Genomic DNA, 25,920 nt, shown 5'->3' on the forward strand with positions numbered 1-25,920 from the left:
TGTCAACCGAAGCGTAGGTTTGCATCAAGTAAGCTCCCAAACTCTTCTTCAATTTCAATCAATAAAAGTACATCTTATCTTATCGTAATTATGAGGTGACGCCATTGAATGATGCTGCAATGCTGTAATTACACCCCCTTCCCCCACAACACACACTCACACAGACGGTAAGATTCATGTGTAGAAAAAGATTTCTGACTAGTCAAATTATAATGAAAGATTTCTCTAATTATCATTCTGAGTAGTCAAATTATAATGAAAGATTTCTCTAATTATCATTCTGACTAGTTAAATTATAATGAAAGATTTCTCTAATTATCATTCTGACTAGTCAAATTATAATTATGACTCGTCACTATACAATTTGAACTATCTAACATATAATTAATTTTATATGCTAATTCCACTTGCCATACCTTTTAAGTACTAATGAAAATTCAATTAGATATATCTCCAATTAGAATTATACAGGCACACGGTGGCTTAGTGGTTAGCACGTTTGCCTCCCACCTCCAGGGTTGGGGGTTTGATTCCCACCATGGCCCTGTGTGTGGAGTTTGCATGTTCTCCCTGTGCTACGGGGGTTTACTCTGGTTTCCTCCCCCAGTCCAAAGACATGCATGGTAAGCTGACTGGGATGTCCAAAGTGTCTGTAGTGTATGTGATTGTGCCCTGCAGGGTGTACCCTGCCTTGTGCCTGGTGCTCCAGGTTCCCTGTGACCCTGAAAAGGATAAGTGGTATAGAAGATGGATAGAATTATACATAGTACAATGAATGACAGGTATCTTTAATTACAATTCCTACTTGTCAAAACTCATTTGTAGATATCACAAAATATTTTCCCATGTACGTCAAAGGAGGTATATGACGAGTCAAAATAACACTGTGGATATCTTCAGTGTGTATTTTGACTAGTCATGATTATGTTGCAGATATCTTTAATGTCAATTATGACGAATCAAAATTACTAGTAGAGTCAGGTGCATTAGATGCTAGAACGGCTTGCCATATACCCACCGTAATCTTGACCTCTATTAATTTTTATTTCAGCTCACGTAATGTTGTTATGACATTGCGGAAGTGACGCGTCGCCAGTGGGTTGAATGCACTGATCTGGCGAGCTTCTTAAGCGCTGCACGGGCTCTGGTGTGAATCCATTTTGTGGTTGTGTTTCTGATGGCGATGAAGCTAGTTTACTGGGATATAAGAGGGGTAAGAGATGAAAAACCGAATGCGTGTTTTAAATAATGCGTATTTATTCAAGTTTTAGCACTGTCTGGTCAAAATGTTTCATCTGTTTACGCGTTGAATAGTTTTTACAAACAAGTGTGCTGATGTAGGACCAAATCCATGACAAGTGAGAGAAAGATCTAGCAAAGTGACTTGAAGTATTCGTTTAGCACGACCTATTTGCATCCGTACAGTTAGCAGGGGGTATATTAGTCCACTGAAGTGAAATGAAGCTGAATAAACCGTGCGTTTGAACTTGAATTGGAAATAACTGACTCGGTTCCCGACCGTTAAACTTTTCAACACTAGTAATGTGTCGTTCGCGTGAGAGTCGACTCTTTAAGCCTTTTTCTAGGTGAATGCTGGGAGTCGACTCGCATTTCAAAAGCGCCGCAATAGATGCTTTCAGTGTTCTGTTAAAAATATGGCACTGTTCTTTAATGCCGATTCTCCATACTGAGCATGCGTGCGTGCGCGTGTGTGTGTGTGTGTGAGAGAGAGAGAGATTGAGAGATTGATTCAATGCGCGCGCGCCTGAGGCAAAATGAGGTTCACATCTGGTGAACATCAGGATAAAAGAAATAATCAAATACTACTTTTATGCGAGTTAAGGGAAAACTCCACACTGAAACACACAAAATATGTTGAAACGTAATGAAATGTTTATGATGTGCTTCTCGAGTCGGGGGTTAATTTGAAGGTCTGTGCTGTATTTTTATTATTCATTTCATTATTTCATTATATGTGAGAAACTAGTCCTTTGCTGTCCAGGGGAACATTACCAGAGCAGTTACAATGGCGTTCAATAGGAGAAAATCTTTCAGTGATCTCAAACATTATAAAGTGTAATATGCAAGTCATTTTCCTTTTTTGCTTGTTGTTGCGGCCAAAAATGCTTGATTTTTTTCTGTGGCTTTTTCTGAAAATGTGCGATGCCGTGTGCAGAAGTTTTTTTTTTTTTTTTTTGTTTTCCAGAAAACTACTTGAATTGGTGAAATTGCATGGTCTTTCACAGTGATGTTTGTTGGTACATGAGATCTTTTTAGCTGTACTGATGTTTGTCAAATGTGAGTTGAAAAGGTCTATGTCTGAATGCATGTGGTGATATCACATGATGTGTCTTGGCCCAAGTCTTCAGAAAATATGTGGAAATTTTGAAAAATTGGTAGCTCCTCCAAATATTGTGGGGTTTGCTTAATTTTGCGTTAATTTCTGCCATCGCAAAATGCTGGAGGGACTGATTTTAACATTTATGTGAATAGATTTCATAACTAATGCTTTTCAAGTGTAATGTCATATTGTTCATCAGAATGTTGAGCAAAATTTGATTGAATAAATTAAGTGTTGGGTAACATTAGCCAGCTATGTGGGGGGATACTGTAAAGAGCTGTTTGAGTGCTGGAAGAGTAGTAGTATTGATGAGCTGAACAGATTGGACCAAGTCACTGAAAAGCATTCCCATCATTTAAAACATGTAAACCTTGTGTTTTGTTTAACAGCTTGCTCAGCCCATTCGCTTGCTGTTGGAGTACACTGGCACCGAATGGGAGGATAAATTTTATTCCTGTGGTGAAGGTAAATGGCTAGAATAAAACCTTTTAAAAAAGCAACAAGTCTATCATGTAATAAAAATAGAAATATAATGGTTTTAAATTAGCAGTGTATGTGGGGAAATACATTCACATGCATGTTTTTAATTGCAGCTCCCAATTATGATAAAAGCTGCTGGTTCAAAGAGAAAGCCACGCTCAACATGGACTTTCCTAATGTAAGTGGTGTCAAGAGAAAGCAAAAAAAAAAAAAAGACAACAATTTGTATCTTGGTGTTGATGATTAATAAGTCCTCTACAATAACTCTGCTTTTACATTATTTTTAGCTGCCCTACCTTGAGGATGGAGAGAGGAAGATTGTGCAGAGTAACGCCATAATGAGATACATTGCTCGCAAGCACAACCTCTGTGAGGGCTCACTTTTTTCATTCACTTTACTGTTGTTTTGGATGGTGTTGGTTGGTCTCTTAAGCTGTTCTTAGCACAGAGTTAGATTTATTGTTTTGACATTACATCATTAGGTTCAGTTGGTTTCATTTTGCGACAATTTTTAAACCGTTTCCGCACAAACGTGGCATGCAAGTGCATTTTTTAAATAAGTGAAGAGACCGAATACTACTAGTTGTTAAATAGCACAAAAGGAGAAGCTTGCAGACATTTAACGACAGGTTTCTTGTAAACAATATATGGAATTGAAGGTCTTTGTGCTACAGTGATTTTGGGGACTCAAGCTATTGATATGTTGCAGGTTCTAAATAAAAGATTAATGCAGTCTACTGTATCTTTCTCTACATTTATTTACCATGACTTTAGGTGGGGAGACGGAGGACGAGATCATCAGAGTGGACATCTTGGAGAATCAGGCAATGGACTTCCGCAATGGTTTTGTCATGCTCTGTTATCTAGACTTTGTAAGTTTCTACAGTCGAAGTGTTATTTCAACCTTGTTCTTGTTCACTTCATGTGATGTTAACTATAGACACTGAGGGCCATACACAGAGTTGAGGACTTAAGATCAAAATGTTTTGTTCATCAAAATTCGGATTCAGAGTAGGTTCTCAAGTAGAGGGGTCTGAATTGATGATCGCCTTCAAACAGACACTTGACACCTTTAAACCAGAAAACTTTGAACTAAAGAAGCAGATCATGTCCCCACCCCCCCCCAACCCCCCCCCCCCCCCAACCCCCCAATATGAAATGCAGCAGACAACTTGAAAATAAACAAAGGGTTCCACCATTATTATTTGCCAACTTATAAAATAGCACTTGATCCAGCACATCTTTTTTTGCACAGTGAAGTAGAAGTACAGTGACCGAAAGCTTAGGCAGGGGTGAAACATTTGTCAAGTAACAGTGACTGGACAGACCACAAGAACATTTTATTATATATATCTTTGTATTATACAACAGTTAATTGTGCACAAAATTTAAATCGAGGTTCTGAAATCATAATGTGTGCAGGATGTAGGCTATTTTATCACACTCACAATTTCGGGATTGACTCGGTACTATGCATGCATAATTCATAGCGTAGTGGTGTTCATAGTTTACTACAATCCTATATTATTTCCAACTTTTCAGGATAACAAAAAGAAAGGCTACTTGGATGCACTGCCAGGAATTCTGAAGCAATTCTCTGTGTTTTTGGGAGAGAGGAAGTGGTTTGCTGGTGATAAGGTAAAAAAATTCTTACTGGAAGAAACATGCTGACTGCACAGAATGTTCTGGTCTTACACTGTAAATGACTCGTGTTCCAACATTTATGTAGGCTGTGCAATTAATTATGCATTCTTTTGCTGTAGATCACATTTGTGGACTTCATCATGTATGAATTGTTGGACCAGCACCGCATGTTTGAGCCCAAATGCCTGGACAACTTCAAGAACCTCAAAGATTTCCTGGACAGATTTGAGGTTTGGGTTAAATCCTGTTTGTTTCTTGAATCATATTGGAGACTTCAGTTATTGTGATGTCTGCATAAAAAAACATAAATACTAAGAAAGTAAGCAGACTGTTGACTAAATGTTGTGCTATTGTTCTATTGAAGGCACTTGAGAAGATCTCAGCATACATGAAATCAAGCAGGTTCATGAAAACACCTGTAAACAACAAGATGGCAAAGTGGGGACACAAGAAGGAATGAAGACTGGCACCTTTTCGGTGATGATACACTGAAGTCACCTTTAAAAGCCTTAAAATGCATAAAACAGTAAATAGTTTAAGCAACCTCTGTTGTAGTACAAAAAATTTAGACCAATGTATTTTTGGAAAGGATGTAAGACACAAGCACTTATTATTAAATTGTGCTCCATTCTTATTTTCATTCAATAAAAATGTAAAGATTTTTGTTCATTGCCAGTTTACTCATAACACTTTGATTTTCTGCTCTGAATTAAGAAATAAGAAACATAGTCATGCTGAAACAGCACAATGATTCAGAACATTTTCTCAATACAAAATGTCCCATACATCACTTTTATTTGAACATCAATACATTCAAATAGGTCAAAGTTCAGAAGATTGGTTTACCAGAAGTTGCAAAACCATTCTCGATAGCAGTCATCATACTTTGTGATGATACATGACATACAGTCTTGCTTGAAAATTCCGGTCTATAAAGTAAAGAGGAAGATACAGTACTGTGCAAAAGTTTTAGGCACCCTATTTTTTTTTAGTACAAACTTTGTTATAGATTTTTTTTGATTTTATGACTTCTACATTATCAAATCAGTACTAAAAACATTTTAGGTTCCAAACATTAGTTTTCCAACACAAAATGAAATGTTACAGAAAAATGTTTGAAATTTTTTCAGACGAAAAAACACAATGAAGGCTGCTGGGTTTTGCTGCAAAAATAAGAAGCAAGTGCAACAGTCAAAGTCTCCAGAAGAACCCTGGCTGGTTCTGCAAGATGCTCAATATAACTTACCAATTAATCTCCTTATAAAACTGCATAAATTGTACTATTTTTATTTTTTTGTCACACCAAATATTGATGTTTCATTTACTAATGTTTACTGTTCCTTACAGTTTTTTTTTTTTAAGTAGAAACATTTAATTTCATTATTTTGAAGGTGTCTTTGCTCTACAGCATTTCATTGCATGTGCCTAAAACCTTTGCACAGTGCTGTACATACAAAGAAACACAAGCAATAGGGAGAGTTAAATCTATAATCAGTGTATCTTAGGAACAGTTTCTGATTAGAGTGGATAGATTAAACTGGATCATAGACTCTATAAATATTTCACTGTAAATATTGCTTTAAATATATTTTTAATTATATATACCTTCATTATTAACTTCATATTAATCTTTAGAATTCTGACAAGTGTTAGATGATAAATAGGATAAACACAGGATCAAAAAAGGCATGACACGAAACAACACATTTTTACCACCAATTTAAAATTGTATTGGGAGTATAACTTCAGTTGATATTTATGTTCAGATCATAAATCTGTTTTCATGAACTGACAAATGATGATAATTCCAGCATGTAAGCACTGTGCAGTTCTCTTGAGCGAATCCGTCAACTGGCATCTGCATCCTCACCAAAGCCCATGATGTCAGATTTAACGGCCATTGTAGTGGTTGTATTCTGCTTCACTTGCAAGCTGGTGAAAAATGTGCATATAACCTTAGAACCTGTCTGCTATTATAAATGTATAAACAAATATTTACTTTGGTTTTGGGTGACTAAACTGATGCATTATAAGAGTTGCGCCAATAAGTAAGAGTTCTGGTTAAACGATATGTTTACATACGTTTATATGTTATACATATACAGTTATACATACGGCCATAGATGATTTAACGGCCTGCAGTTGGAAGAAAACACGACCTCCTTCTTCAGGGCACACAGCTCGTATATCATCACGCCTCATCCCCAAAAGCAATGCTCCATTCATCATACCCAGGTTCCGTATTGTCCTACACACACAAAATTCACACTCATAAAACCCAGACAAGGCGAAAGAGAAGTGGGGTTTATAGCACTGTGTTATAAATGATTATGGTGCTTCACCCACAACTGCAATCCTATTTAATAGTGCTCCTAAAAGTGTACATCCTATACACGAGTAACTAGTTAATTGAGTAACTTTGCACTTATAGCTGTAGCTAATAGGCTTCTGTATATTTTACAGTCAGCTGTAAACTGTAATTAACATATTTGTGGCCAAATTGTGAAACTCAATTATTAACGTTTAAATAATGTCAGCTTTTCTTGCTTTTTGATGTGATTTTGACCAAAAGGCCAACAATAGCTGAATGTTTTCAGTATACATTTCTAAAGAAATTAAAAGTATTAATCCACGTTTACAAATATACTGTATGCACAAAAACATTTTTTTCCTATTATGACATTTAATTAACCAATACACAATCCATTCCATTATTTAGTTTATATTAGATTTTGCATATGCTATATATATATATATATATATATATATATATATATATATATATATATATATATATATATATATATATATATATATATATATATATATAAATTTTAAACATTCTAATTTATAGTTAATAGATGAAAATTGAATTGAAAAAGATATGTCTATACTATGTACACTCAATTCCCACTTTAATAGCAACACTTCTACTCCTGATCAGTCAATCATGTGGTAGCAGTGCAATCCACAAAATCACACATCCATAAAATGCAGATCCAGGTCAATGTTCACAGTTAATGTTCACATCAAACATCAAACTGGGGAAAATGTGATCTCAGTGACTGACAGTGGCATAACTTTTAGTGTCAGGCAGGCTGGTTTGAGTATTTAAGAAACTGCTGTTCTCCTGGGATTTTCATGTATTAAAGTCTTACACAGAATGGTGCGAAAAATAAACGCGCATCCAGTAAGTGTGAGTTCTGCAGACAAAAAAACATTGTTGAAGAGAGAGGTCAGAGGAGAATGGCCAGACTAGTTTGAGGTGTCAGGAAGGATACGGCAACTCAAATAAACCTTAAACCATGATGAGCAGAAAAGCATCTCTGAATGTGCAACATGTTGTACTTTGAGGCTATAAACTATCACCTAAAAACTCTGCAGTTTGGGTGAGCATGTGCCCACTGTACCCTCAGATTGAACATGGGAAAAAGACCAGGCAATGTTTTCCAACCTTCAAGTGTCAAGTCAAAGAGTGGTTATTTGATGATGTTTGATGTGAATTTTAAGCAAAGTGCTTGACCTGTATCTGCATGATTTTATGCATTGCACTGCTGCCAGATGATTGGCTGATTGATATTTGCATTGATAATGAGAGAAAGTTTGCATATGCTTAGAACAAAATGTAAATGACATTTTCCTTGATATATCTTGTAATTCTGCCAGATGGCCTTCTTCAGATTAAGGCTGAAATCGAACAGAGTCATTAAAAACATTTGCCTTAGGTCTGGATTATGTTTTGGATTGTTGTCTTCTTGTAGTATAGACCCAGGTTTTTGCTTGTTTTCATTAAGAATTCCATTTTATATGAGTTTTTCAATTAAAATAAACCATAACAAATGCAAACTCTTGCCCTTAACTATATATAGACTAAATATATATATATATATATATATATATATATATATATATATATATATATATATATGGCCAAAACAATGTGGACACCTGACCATCACCCATATGTGGGTCTTCCCCATAACTTTTGCCAGAAAGTTTTAAGCACAAAATTGTCTAGACTATCTCTGTATGCTGTAGTATTATAGTTTCCTTTCACTGGACCTGAGGGGACCAAACCTGTTCCAGCATGACAGTGCCCCTGTGCACAAAGGCATGGTTTGCCAAGGTTGGAGTGGAAAAACTCAAGTGGCCTGAGCCCTGACCTCGCATGACATCAGAGCCTGACCTCATTAATGCTCTAGTGGCTGAATGAACACAAATCCCCACAGCCACACTTGGGGGGGGGCGCAACTCTGTGTCAATCCCAATGGTTTTGGAATTGGCAAATATAGGTGTAATGGTCAGGTGTCCAAATTCTTTTGGCAATGTGGTGTATATATGAATATATGCATATTGTTACTACATTTATTAGATACACATCTACAATACATACTACACCTAATGAATCTGTACCTGCCTTTTTTAAATTCATTAATGAATTTAACAGCATGAAAATTGTGCACAGAACAAGATAAGCTGAAACCCTGAGTTAACTAAAGTCTAAATATAATAGTTTATAGATGCTATAAAATGCTTGGAATGAAAATGTTAAATGTATGGCAGGCTATCAGGTACTGACAATAAAGAGGATGGGCTGAGCTAAACAAATAGGTTATCAGACATGACAGCTGGAGTATTTCTTCATTTACCAGTGATAAGAGGGGAACACTCCCAAAACCTAATGAGTTATGCTAAGATATCCAGTAGCCTATTACAAATATAAGAGTAAACTGGCACCAAGGAAGTCCATGGGTTGTTGTTGCTGTCATAGAGGAACATGACATTTCTCCACACCCTATTTCAAGCTTTCTGTCACACTATATATATATATATATATATATATATATATATATATATATATATATATATATATATATATATATATATATATATATATATATAAATATATATACACATACACAGCAAGCCTCCCTTCAAGGATGTATAAATTTCAGTCAGTAAATCTACTGTATGCATCTGACGAAACATACCGTGTCATGAGCCGGGTAATATTTTATGAACGAAACAGCATTCAGGCTTATAATGCGGCTTTGTAAAATGCAGTTTTGAACAGTTAATACACAATTCGAAATGGTTCCTTACGAGCTGGAAAAGCCCTTGTACTGTAACCAGGTCCTCACTTCCTCTGGGCTGGATTTCATATCGAGATTTGGAGGTCGATTCACTCTCTGACAAAATGGTAGGACAGAAGACAAAGTTAAACACCTCTTGTGTGTCTCTTGGCTTTCTTGACATTCAAATCAGAAAGTACAGTAAATGATGAACGATGCTTTAAATAATGGAAAACTGGTGGAACTTACTGCTGGCTCTTCTCTATTCATGGGCTCTAGAACATTTGGAGGCACATGGCCCTCCTCGTCAAGATTGTTTCGCACTACCCACCATTGCCTGGACTTGTGTACCACCTGTCGGAACATGTTCACAAACAACTTCTCACATACAGGGTGGTGTTTCATACATTTAAGCTGAGCAAACAGTGTTAACAAAACATTGCTTTTGTGGGAAAGAAGGTATGCACTTAAAAAAAAAAAAAAAAAAAATTTAAGAAAAAGACCAGTAATTGCAGTCTGGCCAGTCAGTCAAACACATTTTAATTTATTTGATCTTATTTGTATAAAGCTTTTAGCAGATTTTACAGATTTTTTCTTATATAGAGCCCTAATGAGCAACAGACTATATAAGACTAAAAGACTACATTAGACTAAAAATCTATGTAAGGACGAGACCTTCAGTGGAACCAGACTCTAAAGACCCATTCTCTTCTAGGTGACACCAAGTAATGGAATTTTTATATTTATGTTATACATTGACTATGGCTTTAAAAAAAACAAAAACAAAACAAAAAACAAACAGAATGTTAAGTAAAAGTGAAAAGGAGTGACTAAATCAAGTATGTATGACTTTACAGCAGTACATCTTACCTGCACCACATCACCTTTCATCACACTCAGCTCCTGACGGTTTCTGGCTGTGAAATCGTAGATCACGCGCATGTGGAGCGGAGGTTCTCCTGAGCTACAGGACAAAAAAGCACAAATAATTGCTTTGTAGATGCATAATTTCACAGGAATGACATTAACACTACCCCTAAAGATCCTAAATGTATGCATTATTCGGTTTATTTGTATAGCGCGTTTACCAGTAGACACCATCACCTAACTTGTATAGTAATTTGGATGTAGGATTCGATTCCTAATGAGTAAGCCATGACAGTCATACTAACTTTATAGCATAAGGACAAACATTACAAAGTGTATTGAAAGGATTTTCCGTTTGGGCATATTGTTGTATCAAGATGAAAGACAGTGAAATCATCTTGTTCTGAAAATTTGAGCTCTTAAAAATCTTAGTGATTGGAGTTTGATGTATTGTAAGTGATTAAGGTATTATAATTTAGATTTCAATACTGTCCACTTTACTCATAATGATCAGCTGTCACAGCAGTATTATCACAGACTGTTATTTACCGTTCAGGCGGAGCACCAAAAAGCCTGTTATCCTGGAAGGGAAAATAAACAGCTTGTGTCAACAATGTCACTATTAAACTACAACCATCTAATGCACATTAAATAGAGTGATGGGAAATAAGTATTTGGAAACATTTGTTTTTGTTATTTAATATACATCACTTCAAATTTACACACATAATGTATTTTGACTTTATACTTATACATATGAACATAAATGTATGTATTAATAAGTGTAAACAAAAATATGTTTAAAAAAATGAAACTGATGGGGGGGGGGGATTAAGACACAAATTACTACTTTGTTGCAAAGTTGTTGCTTTGAGATGTCTATGGTAAGAGGTAATTAGGGTTTTACAGGATTGTGGTTCAATTTTGGCCCATTCTTCTTCAATTCCCAAGGATACAAGAGTCCCTCTGATGGACTTGCCATTTAAAAACCCTCAATTAATAGTCAGGGGATTGGCTAGGCCATGCAAGCACCTTCATAAACGTTTTAGAAACCAGTCTCGGCTGTATTTGGGGATGTTGTCTTGCGTGAAATGTCTATCTTCTTTTCAGACTCAGTTTCCTGGTTGAAACTTCTTTAATGTGTCCCAGTACATTGCTCCATTCATGTTTCCTTCGATGACATGCAATGCCCCAGGACTGTTTGCAGAGAAGCATCCCCATAACACTCCCTCCTTCATACTATGGTATTCTTGGGATCTTATGTGTAACTCTTCATTCTCCAAACATGATAAGCTTAATTAATATATCCAAAGTGCTCTTTTATTTTTTCTGGCTTAATCTTTTGTTCCAAAGAGTTCTGATTTGTCTGTGCTTCTTTTTTAGCAGAGGAGTTTTGTGTAGGGTGTATAAACGGATTTGTTTTCTGGCGCAGTTCATTGCTTATTGCTCTCCGTGTAACTGTTGTTCCTGCTGCCTTCAAGTCATCCTGCAACTCTTTTTCAGTGACTAATGTCTTCTCTCTTAGCTTCCTTACCTTTAGTCTGAGAGCATGTTGTGAAATCTTGCGTAGTGCAACTGTCAGTGGACAGTGAGTTGTGGTTCCATGAACTTTCCACCTACATATTATCAAACCAACTGTATAGTGATAGGAATGTTAAACATCTTTGCTGTGGCTATTTTGCTTTTTTTCCATTAGAGCGCTTTTTAATAATGTCTCTAAGTACTCCTCACCCTCATCATGATTGCTACTTGTATTGTGAAGTCTTCCAAACAGTGGCAATGTGTTTTCTGATGCAATTTGCCAGAGCATTTTTTTGTTGTTGTTGCAGCAATTGTGTTTAGAATTAATTTCATTTTCGTATTAAAAAAATACCTCACTATATCTAGATTTTAGCAAAACAGAAAGTTAGTGTGTACAGTGCATCTGGAAAGTATTCACAGCGCTTCACTTTTTCCACATTTTTTTATGTTACAGCCTTATACCAAAATGGATTAAATTCATTATCTTCCTCAAAATTCTACAAACAACACCCCATAATGACAATGTGAAAGATGTTTGTTTTAAATCTTTGCAAATTTATTAAAAATAAAAAACAAAAAAAGCACATGTACATAAGTATTCACAGCCTTTTCCATGACACTCGAAATTGAGTTCAGGTGCATCCTGTTTCCACTGATCATCCACTGATCATGTGGTAAATTCAGTTGATTGGACATGATTTGTAAAGGCACACACCTGTCTATAGAAGGTCCCACAGTTAACAATGCATGTCAGAGCACAAACCAAGCCATGAAGTCCAAGGAATTGTCTGTAGACCCCTGAGACAGGATTGTATCAAGGTACAGATCTGGGGAAGGGTACAGAAACATTTCTGCAGCATTGAAAGTCCCACTGAGCACTGTGGCCTCCATCATCCATAAATGGAAGAAGTTTTGAACCACCAGGACTCTTCCTAGAGCTGGCCATACGGCCAAACTGAGCGATCTGGGGAGAAGGGCCTTAGTCAGGGAGGTGACCAAAAATCCAACGGTCACTCTCATAGAGCTCCAGCGTGTCTCTGTGGAGAGAGGAGAACCTTCCAGAAGAACAACCATCTCTGCAGCACTCCACCAATCAGGCCTGTATGGTAGAGTGGCCAGACGGAAGCCTCTCCTGAGTAAAAGGCACATGACAGCCCGCCTGGAGTTTGCCAAAAGGCACCTGAAGGACTCTCAGACCATGAGAAACAAAATTCTCTGATCTGATGAAACAAAGATTGAACTCTTTGGCCTGAATGGCAAGTGTCATGTCTGGAGGAAACCAGGCACCAGTCATCACCTGGCCAATACCATCCTACAGTGAAGCATGATAGTGGCAGCATCATGCTGCGGGGATGTTTTTCAGCGGCAGGAACTGGGAGACTAGTCAGGATTGAGGGAAAGATGAATGCAGCAATGTACAGAGACATCCTTTATGAAACCCTGCTCCAGAGTGCTCTGGACCTCAGACTGGGGCGAAGGTTCATCTTCCAACAGGACAATGACCCTAAGCACACAGCCTAGATAACAAAGGAGTGGCTACAGGACAACTCTGTGAATGTGCTTGAGTGGCCCAGCCAGAGCCCAGACTTGAACCTGATTGAACATCTCTGGAGAGATCTGAAAATGGCTGTGCATCAACGCTCTCCATCCAACCTGATGGAGCTTGAGAGGTCCTGCAAAGAAAAATGGGAGAAACTGCCCAAAAACAGGTGTTCCAAGCTTGTAGTATCATACTCAAAAAGACTTGAGGCTGTAATTGATGCCAAAGGTGCTTCAAAAAAAGTATTGAGCAAAGGCTGTGAATACTTATGTACATTTGTTTTTTTTGTTTTTATTTTTAATAAATTTGCAAAGATTTCAAACAAACTTCTTTCACATTGTCATTATGGGGTATTGTTTGTAGAATTTGGGTGACAATAATGAATTTAATCCATTTTGGAATAAGGCTGTAACATAACAAAATGTGGAAAAAGTGAAGCGCTGTGAATACTTTCCGGATGCACTGTATACTATATGTTTAAGGTGTGTTTGTTTTTTTGTTTTTTTTTTAAATACCGAAAATCTACACTAGCTAGTGTAGACCTCATGTCTTGTCGGAGGTTCTGATGAGTTTTACCTGTCCAGGTCGTTGTTGTATGTCATTCTCGGCTGGAAATCTCTGACTGTTGCTCCGTGACAGAGGATGGTTCATGGGTCCTGACTGGGGAGGGGCTGGTGCAGGCGGTTGCCAGCCATCATAAAACTGTGGAACATATGGTGGTATCTGATCTGCATTCGGCCAACCTGGTCTAAGAATGCAGAGAGTGAATCTTATAAGATTCCAGTTTAGTACACAGTATCTTTAGCAATATGACCTTTGATACTGAAGCCCTTCATGCAACATTTATACATACTGAGTTGCCAGTTTTTTAGGTGCATGCTAGGGATGTAACCCACAGAAATAACAATTTAGAAAATAGTTATAGTGTACATTTCTAGTGGTTTAGGTTATGGTTTAGGCCATGCCCATTTCGGGTTAAAATCCGAGTATAGATACAGATATTTAGAGCACTAAACAGAGACTAAACAGTCTTGAGAAAAACAGACCCTTCCACCTCATTCCTATGATGCTCAATAAGTTCCTGGGAATGTGCAATTCACTAGAGCAATAAATAACTTGCTCTCGTATGTGCCTTGTCACACAGCACATTATCATACTGGATGTTTCTAGCTGAGTGTGGATAAACTGTGGCCATGAAGGGATAAACTTTGGGATAACACGATGGCTACCATATATACTGTGCTGTTTAGACATCCCTTAATGGGTATCACGGGCCCTAATGTACCAGGAAGACATCAACAACTCACATTATTTTTATTTTTGAGTATTGCAGCCAATAAGTCCAATAAGTGGTGCATTCTGAGAGGTCATGCTCCAGACTAATGCTGGATTCAGATGTGATTTGCTTAGCTGTGAGTGTGCCTGTACAATTCTTGCCATGCTCTTTACTGATTTCTGATCACTGCATGTTTTTTTTTTAAATGCCCAGATTTCTTCCCAGATAGAAGTTACCAACATGGGAGGGAACGGGATAAAACACTCTCTCCAACATCGAGCCAGCCACTGAATCATTTTAAACTGCTGCTAATGCAACATCAACATCTTGCCCTGTACATGCAACCTAACAGAACCCCATAATTAGCTAGAGCTGGGCCAATTATGTCCTCTTGGCCCCTTACCCATGAATAGCTGTGGCATCATTCTGATTCAAACCAAGCAATAAAGCAAATATATAGACCAGTACCCTAGAACACTGGTATTTGTATATCGCTTGAACAATTGTTTGTGTGTGTGTGTGTATGTGTGTGTGTGTGTGTGTGTGTGTGTGTGTGTGTGTGTGTGTGTGTGGGAACAAGAAAACAGTCATTTGGGAATAATAGAACATCTATATAGTCTGGTTCTAGTCATATTATACTTAATATGAACTATGAGTCACTACTGGAACTCTGGGGTTGACACAATAAATAAATAAATAAATAATAGACTACTACTGATCTTATTAATAATAAAAATGATTGTGGAACTTTTTACCAGTTTAAATAGGACCTTTAAAATATATTTTATTGTACTAAGCCAAAATAATTGCATTGATCATCTTCACAATGGTCTCAATGCATCAATACTCTTAAAGAGCCTGACATGTTAAATATATGCGGTGTTCTGACCTGGGAATATTCCAGGCATCTTGTAAGCTGTTCCAGAGCTGACCCTCCTCTGGAGTCACCACCTGGCTGAGGAGCTGCAGAGTTTGTTCTGTGAGAAGGGGACTCACAACTGAAGGAGCCACCTCAAAAGGATACTGCCTCACCAGCTAAAGCATGAGGGGAGAGAATGGTTAGTTATTCAAGGAGTCCTGGTACATTTTGGTCTGGCCTAAAAAAAAAAAAAAAGCATGGTATAATTTACTGACACACAGAGAAAGCTTTCGAAATCTGGACATTTAAGGCTAGAAGACCAGGTATCTCAGCACATGACATAACAAACAGATGAAATTAAAAGAAAATGTTTCAAAATTTTTCTATTCCATACATTGTTGATGTTGTGACTAACAGTGAACAAAGAAAATGCTAAATTAAAGCTTTTTGTTGCTCCTTTACAAAGTAAACAGGTTAAACTGGTAGATACTCACAAAATCAAGGGTGGAGAAAAGACTGTGGATAAGGTCAGGAGCATCAGGTTTACTTAAGTGTCCATTAAGTTTCCCCTAAAACAAGAAAAATAAGGCAAGTATTAGTCCCAGTACACAAACAGGGCATGATGTCCTGGAGCACTTTAGCCTATTTGTTTCATGAACTACTGATTGAAGCATTTATCATTCATTTTGATTTTCTGAGTAATTCAAACTATTTACTTATACACTTCATCTACATTTTTCAGCTTCTGTCATCTTTAAATCTGTCATCTTAAAGACAAAGGAAATTGTTAGTGATTTCCTGTAATACTAAAAAAACTCCAAAACTGTTTAGAGAAATACAGTATATAATAGATTTAAATGGCTGCAGTATTGCTGCATTAATACTTTGCATTGTGGTAATTAAACTTATATATATATATATATATATATATATATATATATATATATATATATATATATATATATATATATATATATATTTAAAGTTGCAGTCGGAAGTTTACATACCCTTTGCAGAATTTGCAAAATCTTAATACTTTTAACAAAATAAGCTATTTCACATAACAGAAGTTTAAATATAGTCCACAAGACACGATAGTAGCTGAATTTATAAAGATTACCCCGTTAAAAAGTATTCCAACCGCAAATATATATATATATATATATATATATATATATATATATATATATATATATATATACATACATATCAAATACTGAAAACCCTCAGCAATGCTGCTCCACTGCATACACTCATACCAGCATGACACACTACTATATATATATATATATATATATATATATATATTCTTTGCTTCAAAAAAAAGTTTAAAGATTTGTAATGGTCAAGTTGTTGACTTACAAGAAGATTAAAGCCATATTTAATTTTTTGAAGACAGGCCACATATTCATCTATAGAGGGAAAGTTTTCACCTGCACAGGAAATAAAGAGTAACAAATTAATACATTTCCTATCTATAACTTTGCTGAAACGAAAAATCCCTTAGCCCACACTGCTGTTGCTTACCATATATTATTGTGCTTTTGCCTTTCTTTTTCTTTTTCTTCTTTCCATCCACTTGTGCTAAAGCTGCTCCAACTTTGCCCATAAAGATCTCAATGTCAGCCACTACATGATTAAAGATTTCCTGGAGGGAAGAGATACAGTATTTAAATAGATGTATAGGGAAGCAAACAATCAGATGAACATGCACACATTTTAGAAAGTTGATTTTGGATGAGAAGAAGGCAGAATTAGTTGAAGATAAACTGACCACACTCCTGTCAGTGTCTAACATGGGGGGAGAGGGCTGCTGATTTATGTGGCTTTGTCGTTCATGCACGTCTGGACTGAAAAAGCTCTCCTCTCTGGGTGGAAACATTGGAGGCTGGTGATCATCTGGAAATAGAGTTTTGTACATAATACTGAATTAAGAATGGAATTATAAATTGAACAGAGATTGAAAGCTCTTTTCAGCCATTGAAAACATGAACCACTGCTTTGACAAATATCAGCCAGTGACTTGTAAAGATTTCGACCAATTTATTAAAACCTTTTGCACTACAGCACTGTTGTATTCTCCATTCAGATTCTCATTTCCTTTAACAGTAGTTCCAGCTGTATGGCAAATCTCAGGCTTAAATTAATGTGTTCATTCTAATATGTAAACATTTCTATGGTAACTTTCACTTTCTATGGTATCTTCACACAATCTAAGATTAAAAATGAACAGATTAAAAACAGCACATTTCCTTTATATGGTGAAGCATTCTTTAAGCAATTTATAAAACATTTATTGAATGAGTCTTCAGTCTCAGCCCTTTGTAACAGTCTGCGGTAATGTCTTCAAGACAGAGGACTTTGCATTTTCCAGTTATTCAGTAACATGACAAGCTACATGTTTTGTCTTAACTTCAAAAGACAGCAAAAAAGAGGATGGTGATGGAACAACTGTTTATAGCTGTTATAAGTTAAGTAATAACAGGAGCTAACTTTGTACAGGGATGTTCCATGGCATAAAATATAACTCTAAACAGATTTTACAAATTGCTTTGGGGACATGCTGTTATTGGAAAATAAACAATACAGCTGATTATTGATCATTTTCATAATGCAGCATACTACGTCACCTTTTATTTCTTACTAAATGTAAGCTGAATATAAAAACCCCAGCCTCTTTCACCACAAAATCTTACAGCATGACTGTTCGGAAATGGACAACAATTCAGTACATTCACTTAAAAATGAACCTGCAACGAGATTTTTGACTACACTTTTGAGCAGTTCTCACCAACCCTGTTCCTGGAGAGCTACCTTCCAGAAGACTTCAGCTCCAAACATAATCATGCCCATCTGACCATCTACTCATTGCCTTAAGGAGATTTTGATCAACTTAAACAGCTGTGTTAGATTTTGGTTGGAGATGAAACCTGCAGTAAAGAAGATCTCAAGGAAGAGGGTTGGTGACCACTGCTCTAGAGCGTATACTATAGCTTAAATTTTCAATATGGCACATGAGGGAACCTATATTATTTCCATGTAGAACCTTACAATAGAGGGATCTATTTTGAGAGAGAATTACAAGGAGATCCCCTTTTGGGTGCCAAGAACCGCTAACTATTCAAAAACCTTTGAAGAACATTTTCAAATAAATATGGTTTGATGAGGCATATGGAGAGTATGCACTGTCAAACCTTCTACATAAAAAAAAAATGTTTTTAAGTCTTTTTTAAAATTCTTTCATTCAAAGTTTGTTATTCAATTTCACTTTCCTTCTTTCTGTATAGAATTGGATAATGAGGTTTTTAAATTTTTGAGTCTGTTTTTACCATAGTCTTGGAAGGTGCTGGACTGAGAAGGCGGATACTCGGACGTAGGAGGTGTGGAGCGCACTGGAGGAGGGCCAGGTCTGCGGAAACCCGCTGAATAACCTTGACTTATAATGTTCTCCAGATTACTCCTGCAGAAGACATGATATCTCACTACAGGCTTTGTTTGCAGACATTGTTTCATTGCATATAATTTTTTTTAATGATGTAGCAGCACATCTACAAGGCATTTTTATTCATACAGTTCTGTATATTGTTCTTGGGGCAGGAGTAATACTTTAACTGTTTAATGCAATTCTTAAATACAGATACAATTTCCCAAGAGGCCCTTGTCAGATAGCAGCCTACCTGATGTCAAATGGTGGTTCACTTGGCGGAAATCCTGGTCCTTCCCTCATCCCTGGCGCATCCCTGTTCTGGATCTCTCTGTCTAAATTAGCTTTCACCTCCTCTGCCTGTAAAATTCAGCAGTGCACACAACTTTGTGTATTAAAAACCAGAGAATATGTCGCATTGACATACCTTTCCAATTACTACCTCTCAATAAGACAAATATTGTCTAACCAAGTGCTCAGTCACTGAACAATCAAACTGGATAAAACCTGGTGTGTTTTATTCTTTACTAATTGTCATCTTAATCTGTAAATTCCAGTGTCTTTCACCATAAAATCTCATTCTATGGGATTCCTGCTTATCCTCAAGCCCGTAATCCCTGTCAGTTTCTGATCACAGCATCACTGCATGGTTGATGGATTGACTGTTTCTCAAACCAGCTGTGACATTAAGGTGTTTAAAACCCTCAGCAATGCTGCTCCACTTCATACACTCATACCAGCATGACACACAACTACTATGTCACTATTGTGCCGTTCTCATTGCTGTAAGAAGCACTGCTGCTGAGAAGGATCTGCTACACAAATAATATCTGGATAGCCATGGTCCTATGGTGGCCGTTTTCCATCGATAAGTAGAGTGAGGCTAATGGGCTACAGTCAGTAACGGTATCCATACAAAGTACAGTGATATGGTAAGTGAGAAGTACCGAATGAACTGGCAAAGTGTACAAACCAACCCTGACTTATCAACACACAGATCTAAGAGATCAAAGAGGTTATTTGAAGAAAAGAAAAAAAACAATGTTTATTGATTTTCACAGCAAGCATAAGCAATAGTGAGATTAAAGTCCTCACCCCAGTTTCCTCACACTGGAACAAGAAAATATTTGGAGCCCTCCGGCTGTTGTCCTGAGCTGTGACAATAAGGAGGGAGTCATAAACGCAGCTGTCCAGGACTGCTTTTGTCTGTGTGATGTTGCCAAGAGGAAGTGAATCCAGGAGCTCCTGCAGAGTCAGCAAGTTCAAGAGGTTGAAGAGTGAAAGAGAGACATAGAAGAGAGAAATATTTGTAAGAAACATTGTAATAAGAGCACATTACATACTGTACCTTACCCTTAAATTCCTGTACATTCCATAAAAATGAAACAAAGCTTATGCTATAAGGTGAGCCCTGACCTTTGTTTCGACATCACACAGTTGTAAGTGGCCGTTCTGCACCTGCAGGATCATATCCTGACCCCACACTTTCCCTCGGCTGTCCAGATTCTTCAGCTTGGCCATGCAATCATCAATGCTGCTCAGGTCCCTCCCATTTATTTCACATGTAAACAAGTGCTGAGGAATGAGTTGTAAATTAATTAATAACAAGAAACCTTGAATTTCTTTATAATGATAATTAATGAAATGTAAACTCTTTATATATTACAGTAAGTATACATAGAGGGAGAGAGTAAAATTATACACCTAAGGGGCTTTTAGTCAATAAGTACTACTTGCGTGTGTGTGTGTGTGTGTATGGGTGTGCACTCTGTACATTATATATATATCTACAATACATGGGTTCTTTTTAACTGTGCTGTTTCCTGTTGAGGTGATCAATGGTCCATTCCTCTATTATCATATCATGTTATATTATATTATATGAAACGTATTAGACCAAAATATTAAAAACTTACTCACGATCAGAACATGGCCAGATATAGAAGAATTCTCAGATATATAATTTCAAACCTTTAGCAGTTGTTTTTTTTTTTTATGTTTACATAGTGTATAATATTGTAGAAGATGTATAAATTGTGACAGTAATTTGATTAAGGTTAAAATGATGGGGAATGTGTTATAGAGATACCAGGGAAACCAAAACTGGTCATCTGAACTGTGTTTAATTACAGTATTCCTCAGGGCATGTTTGGTACTATTTTTATCCATATTTCATGGTGAAGGATGTGGTGATATCATAAATATCATATAGGTTCAGGAGACAACATTTACAATATATGGTGTAGTATATATATCTTGCTTGTTCTCCATGCGCACGCACACACACACCTTTAATGAGTTCCTAACTAACTGGGGGTTCATTCTGCCATAAAACATTGTTTTATTTCCCATTTGCTATCTTGGTCACCATACATAATACATATAAGAGAGCATGTTTAGTATAACTCAAGGTTGGCTTGTAACATCAGAAAAGGCTTTTTACCATCAGAGATGCTTTAACAACACGCATCCTATGTGTCCATGACGCAGATCAACATTTTGTAAGTTCTCTTTTTCTGTTTTCTGTATATGCAACATTTTTAATGTTGCATTAAAAATGCATGACTTTTTAAAAATGACATTTACATAGTTATTAGAAACAGTTTCCTAAGCTAAAGTTGTAGTTTGTTAGACGCGTTAAAATCGACCTCTGACAAGCTAATAGAAAAGGCTAATACTTGCTAGTTTAAATGAAATCTCTGACAAGTAAATAAAAGATATAGGAAAGACCTAGGCTTGCATATCGATATAAACCTGTTTATTACAGGCTATATAAAAGCCTCTGACATAGGAACTTCATTTTATAATGAAAGCTTAGCATGAAACTGTTTTAGACTAATTATAATCAGAACACTGAGGTATTATATTTCTAGCACTAATTAGAGGATTATTCATTGAAGTCAAATAAATAAGTTAACAGTTATTATTAATTGGAGTCAGAGAATTCATTCAGTAGAGTCAGATATATAAATCATAAATTAAAACACGCATTCAACCTTCCGCTGCACCCGTTTCTGTCTTTGGTTATAGGAGAGCAGTGGGCTAAGTAATTAACCCTTTATATTTTAGCCCTACAGTATAATCAAACACATCATTTGCTTTAATTATAAAATACACCTAGAAAATGTTCTGTGTAGCACTCCACACAGATTTGTCTCTCCGGGGTATTTCTTATAGGTTCTATGTAGAGCCCTACAGCAGAGGGTTTCCTTTCAGAAAAAAAAAACACAAGTCCAGCCTGAACCTGTAACCATCCGAAGTGTAGTTTAACTGATTGTTTGTAGCACTTTTACTCTGTTCCTTTAACAGCTCTGTGATTGGATTGTATTCTGCCTTAACTGCATCTGGTACATGTGACATATCTACATCTGATTTTATAAAAGTGTCTGCCAAATGATACATTCAGGTGGCCAGAAACTTCATAAAGCTATGATGAATAAACCATGATGGGGCATGCTGATTAAAGTACTCACCAACAGGATGCTGTGATTCACTCCCTGATGTTTATTACTTCCTTATAACAGTATGTCCCAAACCATTTTCATTCCTTTTACACCACAGCAGTATTGTACCACACAGTAAATTTATTCATTAAAGAATGACACGTCATTTGAGACCATCAGTTACTTCCTGTTATTACCTTTGCCTCTCATTCTTAAAAAAAAAGAAAAGAAAATGTAGCTTGACATGTTAGCAAGAAAGTACAAAGTACAAAGTCCTCTTCCTGATGACACTCTTGGGATGGACTCCGCCTCTCTAAGATACTCTTTTTAAACCCAATCATGTTACTGACCTGTTGACAATTAACCTAATTAGTTGCAAAATTTTACTCCAGCTGTTTCTTTTTAGTAACACTTACTTTTCCAGCCTTTTGGTGCACCCGTGCCGACTTGTTTGAGACATGTTGCAGCCATCAAATTCAAAATGACCTTGTTTTTTCCTTTACCCTGTTTTCTATGTTCTACAAAAGTACATATCTTTTACTTACATTTTACACAATGTCCCAAATTTTTTGGAATTGGGCTTGTACATGAATATTGTTTGAATGGCTACAAACTTTGCATAAAATGTTCAGAACACCCACAAAACTCGCTCTTTGAACAAAATGTTCTAAAAATGTTAGCAGTGATTCTCCTTACCTCCACTCTGTACTGAAAAGCATCTGCTTGTCTGTTTATGGTCTCCAAATATTCCTTCCTTTGCACTGTGTTGCAACAGAAAACATGGAATTACAGAAAGAATCATACAGAAGTTCTGGGTGGGAAAGAAAAGTAAAAAGGCCTGAAGCTATTACTCACTATAGATGGATTTTGCACTGGGTCGAGACATATCGGACCTCTGAGAGAATGCCTCTGATGAGAAACCTCTACAATACAAACACAATACAATCTGTGCATCAGGACCGCAGCTCATATGAGACATTAGCAAATAATAGAGTACTGGATGCCAGGTTTCAGATTACATCAACCTTAAATACTTTACAAACTGTTACTAATATTTTTTCTCTTATCATGTATTTGTAATATTTCATTTAACAATGCTGTTTTTTGACACCATACATCATATGATAATCTATTAAATTCAATTTAAATTGAATCTGAATTTCTACATGGTTGGATGGGGGTGGGGGGGGGGGGGGGGGGGGGTTTGCTCATGTTCAGTTTCTATTTCATTTCTTTATGAGGTCTACACGCTACAGTAGTGGTTAATGGCTAATATGAAAGTAGACACTCCAGGCTTTAAGAATTTGCAGTTTTTCATAAGTATTTTGAAATGTTATAATTTTATTGTGGAAGTTGTATAGAGTGTTTTACTATGAAAAAAGCTTTAGTTGTGCTGCCTGTTTTATCTCTATAACAATTCTATTGTGGGCAAACCTTTCCCATCTCCCTACTCACCAGCAGCTAAACACAGAATAACGATACTCTACACACAGAAACGCAACAGTATCCTGACTAATTGCATAACAGACTTGCAGCTATAAAATAATTTATTTTTATACTGATTGAATATGTCTGATAAGTTGATTGAACGCTAGTGTACTGCTAGAACAGGTTAAAAATTGCTTGCCTTTAAAAATGGAAAATGTTCTCAATCTCAGGGTGTTATTTTTGCTGCAGTGACGCAATATTTGACCTGATACAGAAAAAACTAGACAAATGATTTTACACGTTTCATCTCTCTTAGCACTAGACACTGCAAGGACTACAAAGCAAAGTTGCCAGATTGGACCGAGTCGTTTTATCCTAATCAATTTAAAACCTGTCCAGTTTAATAGAAATCAGCCTAAGCTTGACTGTAACTAATACCCAAACCTAAAATGATAAATATGCAAATGATTCATAAACATGGGAATAGCTGAGTAGTTCACATTTATTGTGAGGTAGGTATTAACTGTCAATATTGAACAATTAAATACATGTAGAAAATAAAATTAAAGCTGCAACATAATTTGCAGCATCCTAAAACCATTCATGCTTCCAGCTTATTGTGGTTAGAAATAGGCTTTAGCTTTAATGAGTACCTTGTGGGGGAGGTTGGGCCGTTGTTGTTCATGAACATTCTTCCTTTCTGATGTCACACACCTATTAAAAAAACAGTGCTGGCAGTCTGAGCCAAAAATATGAAAACACATTCAAGGTAAATAAGGTATGAAGTGACATTAAGTAAAATATATCAATAAACTAAATAAAACAGCAAATGACCTAAAAAATCCCAGTAGGAACCACAAGTAGGTCTTATGGTGTTATGAGAAATCAACAAAAACTCTTATTATAAAGCTCTGTCTTTTTTTGGCAACAATTTCATAAACCTTATGATCATTATTTATATGCCATTGAATATGAGGTTTTACACACAAATTATCATAGATGAGAAATTTATGGCTCAGTCTTAAAATCCCAGAATTTTCACACAAAACCTTGGAATTAAATTAAACTCTTTGAAAAATGCAGTTTCAAGAATAGGTTAACAGTTTTGACAATTTAACTAAACACAATTAGCTTACTTAAAAAAAATAAAATAAAAAAGTAACCAATTTTGCTCCCAAAAGTGTTCATCGTTTTTAGAATCTTTTAAGTCTATAACACCATATTTCCTCAGTCCTCACTGTATTATTGAAATAGTTTTTTTTTTTTTTATCTCTATTAATGTGACCTTATTTCAGACCAATTCTATTAGCTTTATATAAGTGAAGCAATAACAGATATTGATGAGACCCACACTATATGTCTAAGCTTTTTCAGATTTGTTTTCATTTGTCAGTGATGAGAATGATTGTTTTTCCCATTTTATTTATTATAAGGTATCAGAATTGTCTAACAATTTACCACTGTTAGATACTGTAATGTAACCCCTTCCTAGTTTATCATCTAATCAGTTGGTTATAAATCTTTAGACAGATCACTTATATATATCCAACAAAATTACATTACCTGAGAAAGTCTGTATAATTCCAAACTCAGTGCTCCATTATTAATCCCGGAAAAGCACCATTTATTTACGCATACCAGAAAAAGATTCACAAATATGCTCCTGTTTAGCAAAAACCCTGTTGCAAAGTCCAGCTGCACCTGTACGGAAAGTGTGCTCAGGTAGGTTTTAAGTCAGTTATTCTGAGCTACTGGAATGGAAAATCCAATTTTATATACTCAGTCCAAAGGTTGGGAACACCTTTTTTTTGGCTGTTCGAAAGGCCTAAGATGACGCATGAATCGAGAACAGTTAGAACTTCACCCTCCTGGATAACGAGCTAGCGATAGCATTTATGGCCAGTTAAGAGTTGGAAAGAGGTATTTGTACATGATGGTTGTCATAGTGCTGAAAACCAATAATTCAATCATCCAGATCAACAACACAGGATCATATAAAGAAAATACAGTAACCTCTCTTCTGGA

At 36.3% G+C, this 25,920-nt stretch overlaps 2 protein-coding genes across 4 annotated transcripts; one reads left to right on the plus strand and one right to left on the minus strand.

Annotated features, from left to right (window-relative positions):
- Positions 1-1,056: 1,056 nt before the first annotated feature.
- LOC108265745 (glutathione S-transferase Mu 3) lies at positions 1,057-5,140 on the plus strand. The gene is made up of 8 exons (XM_017468390.2): positions 1,057-1,213; positions 2,731-2,806; positions 2,935-2,999; positions 3,109-3,190; positions 3,596-3,693; positions 4,364-4,459; positions 4,585-4,695; positions 4,830-5,140. The coding sequence occupies exons 1-8, from the start codon at positions 1,178-1,180 to the stop codon at positions 4,923-4,925; spliced, it is 660 nt and encodes a 219-aa protein (XP_017323879.1). The 5' UTR covers positions 1,057-1,177; the 3' UTR covers positions 4,926-5,140.
- On the minus strand, positions 4,935-25,657 carry eps8l3b (EPS8-like 3b). 3 transcript variants are annotated; one of them, XM_017468388.3, is made up of 20 exons: positions 25,459-25,657; positions 24,549-24,609; positions 23,323-23,390; positions 23,164-23,228; positions 20,441-20,599; positions 20,120-20,269; positions 19,278-19,384; positions 18,930-19,060; positions 17,375-17,499; positions 17,128-17,248; positions 16,963-17,033; positions 16,095-16,169; positions 15,631-15,776; positions 14,042-14,213; positions 10,954-10,985; positions 10,408-10,501; positions 9,787-9,891; positions 9,569-9,654; positions 6,581-6,713; positions 4,935-6,397 (listed from the first exon to the last, which is right to left on the minus strand). In XM_017468388.3, the coding sequence occupies exons 2-20, from the start codon at positions 24,584-24,586 to the stop codon at positions 6,356-6,358; spliced, it is 1,920 nt and encodes a 639-aa protein (XP_017323877.1). In that variant the 5' UTR covers positions 24,587-24,609; positions 25,459-25,657; the 3' UTR covers positions 4,935-6,355. The 3 variants fall into 3 exon arrangements, with proteins under 3 accessions (XP_017323877.1, XP_017323875.1, XP_017323878.1); XM_017468386.3 differs by having other exon boundaries at positions 24,549-24,634; XM_017468389.3 differs by lacking the exons at positions 23,164-23,228; positions 23,323-23,390; positions 24,549-24,609; positions 25,459-25,657 and adding an exon at positions 22,498-22,758.
- Between the last annotated feature and the right edge of the window lie 263 nt (positions 25,658-25,920).

Source organism: Ictalurus punctatus, chromosome 5 (genome assembly GCF_001660625.3).
Source record: "Ictalurus punctatus breed USDA103 chromosome 5, Coco_2.0, whole genome shotgun sequence".
In the NCBI taxonomy this organism is placed as follows: domain Eukaryota; kingdom Metazoa; phylum Chordata; class Actinopteri; order Siluriformes; family Ictaluridae; genus Ictalurus; species Ictalurus punctatus.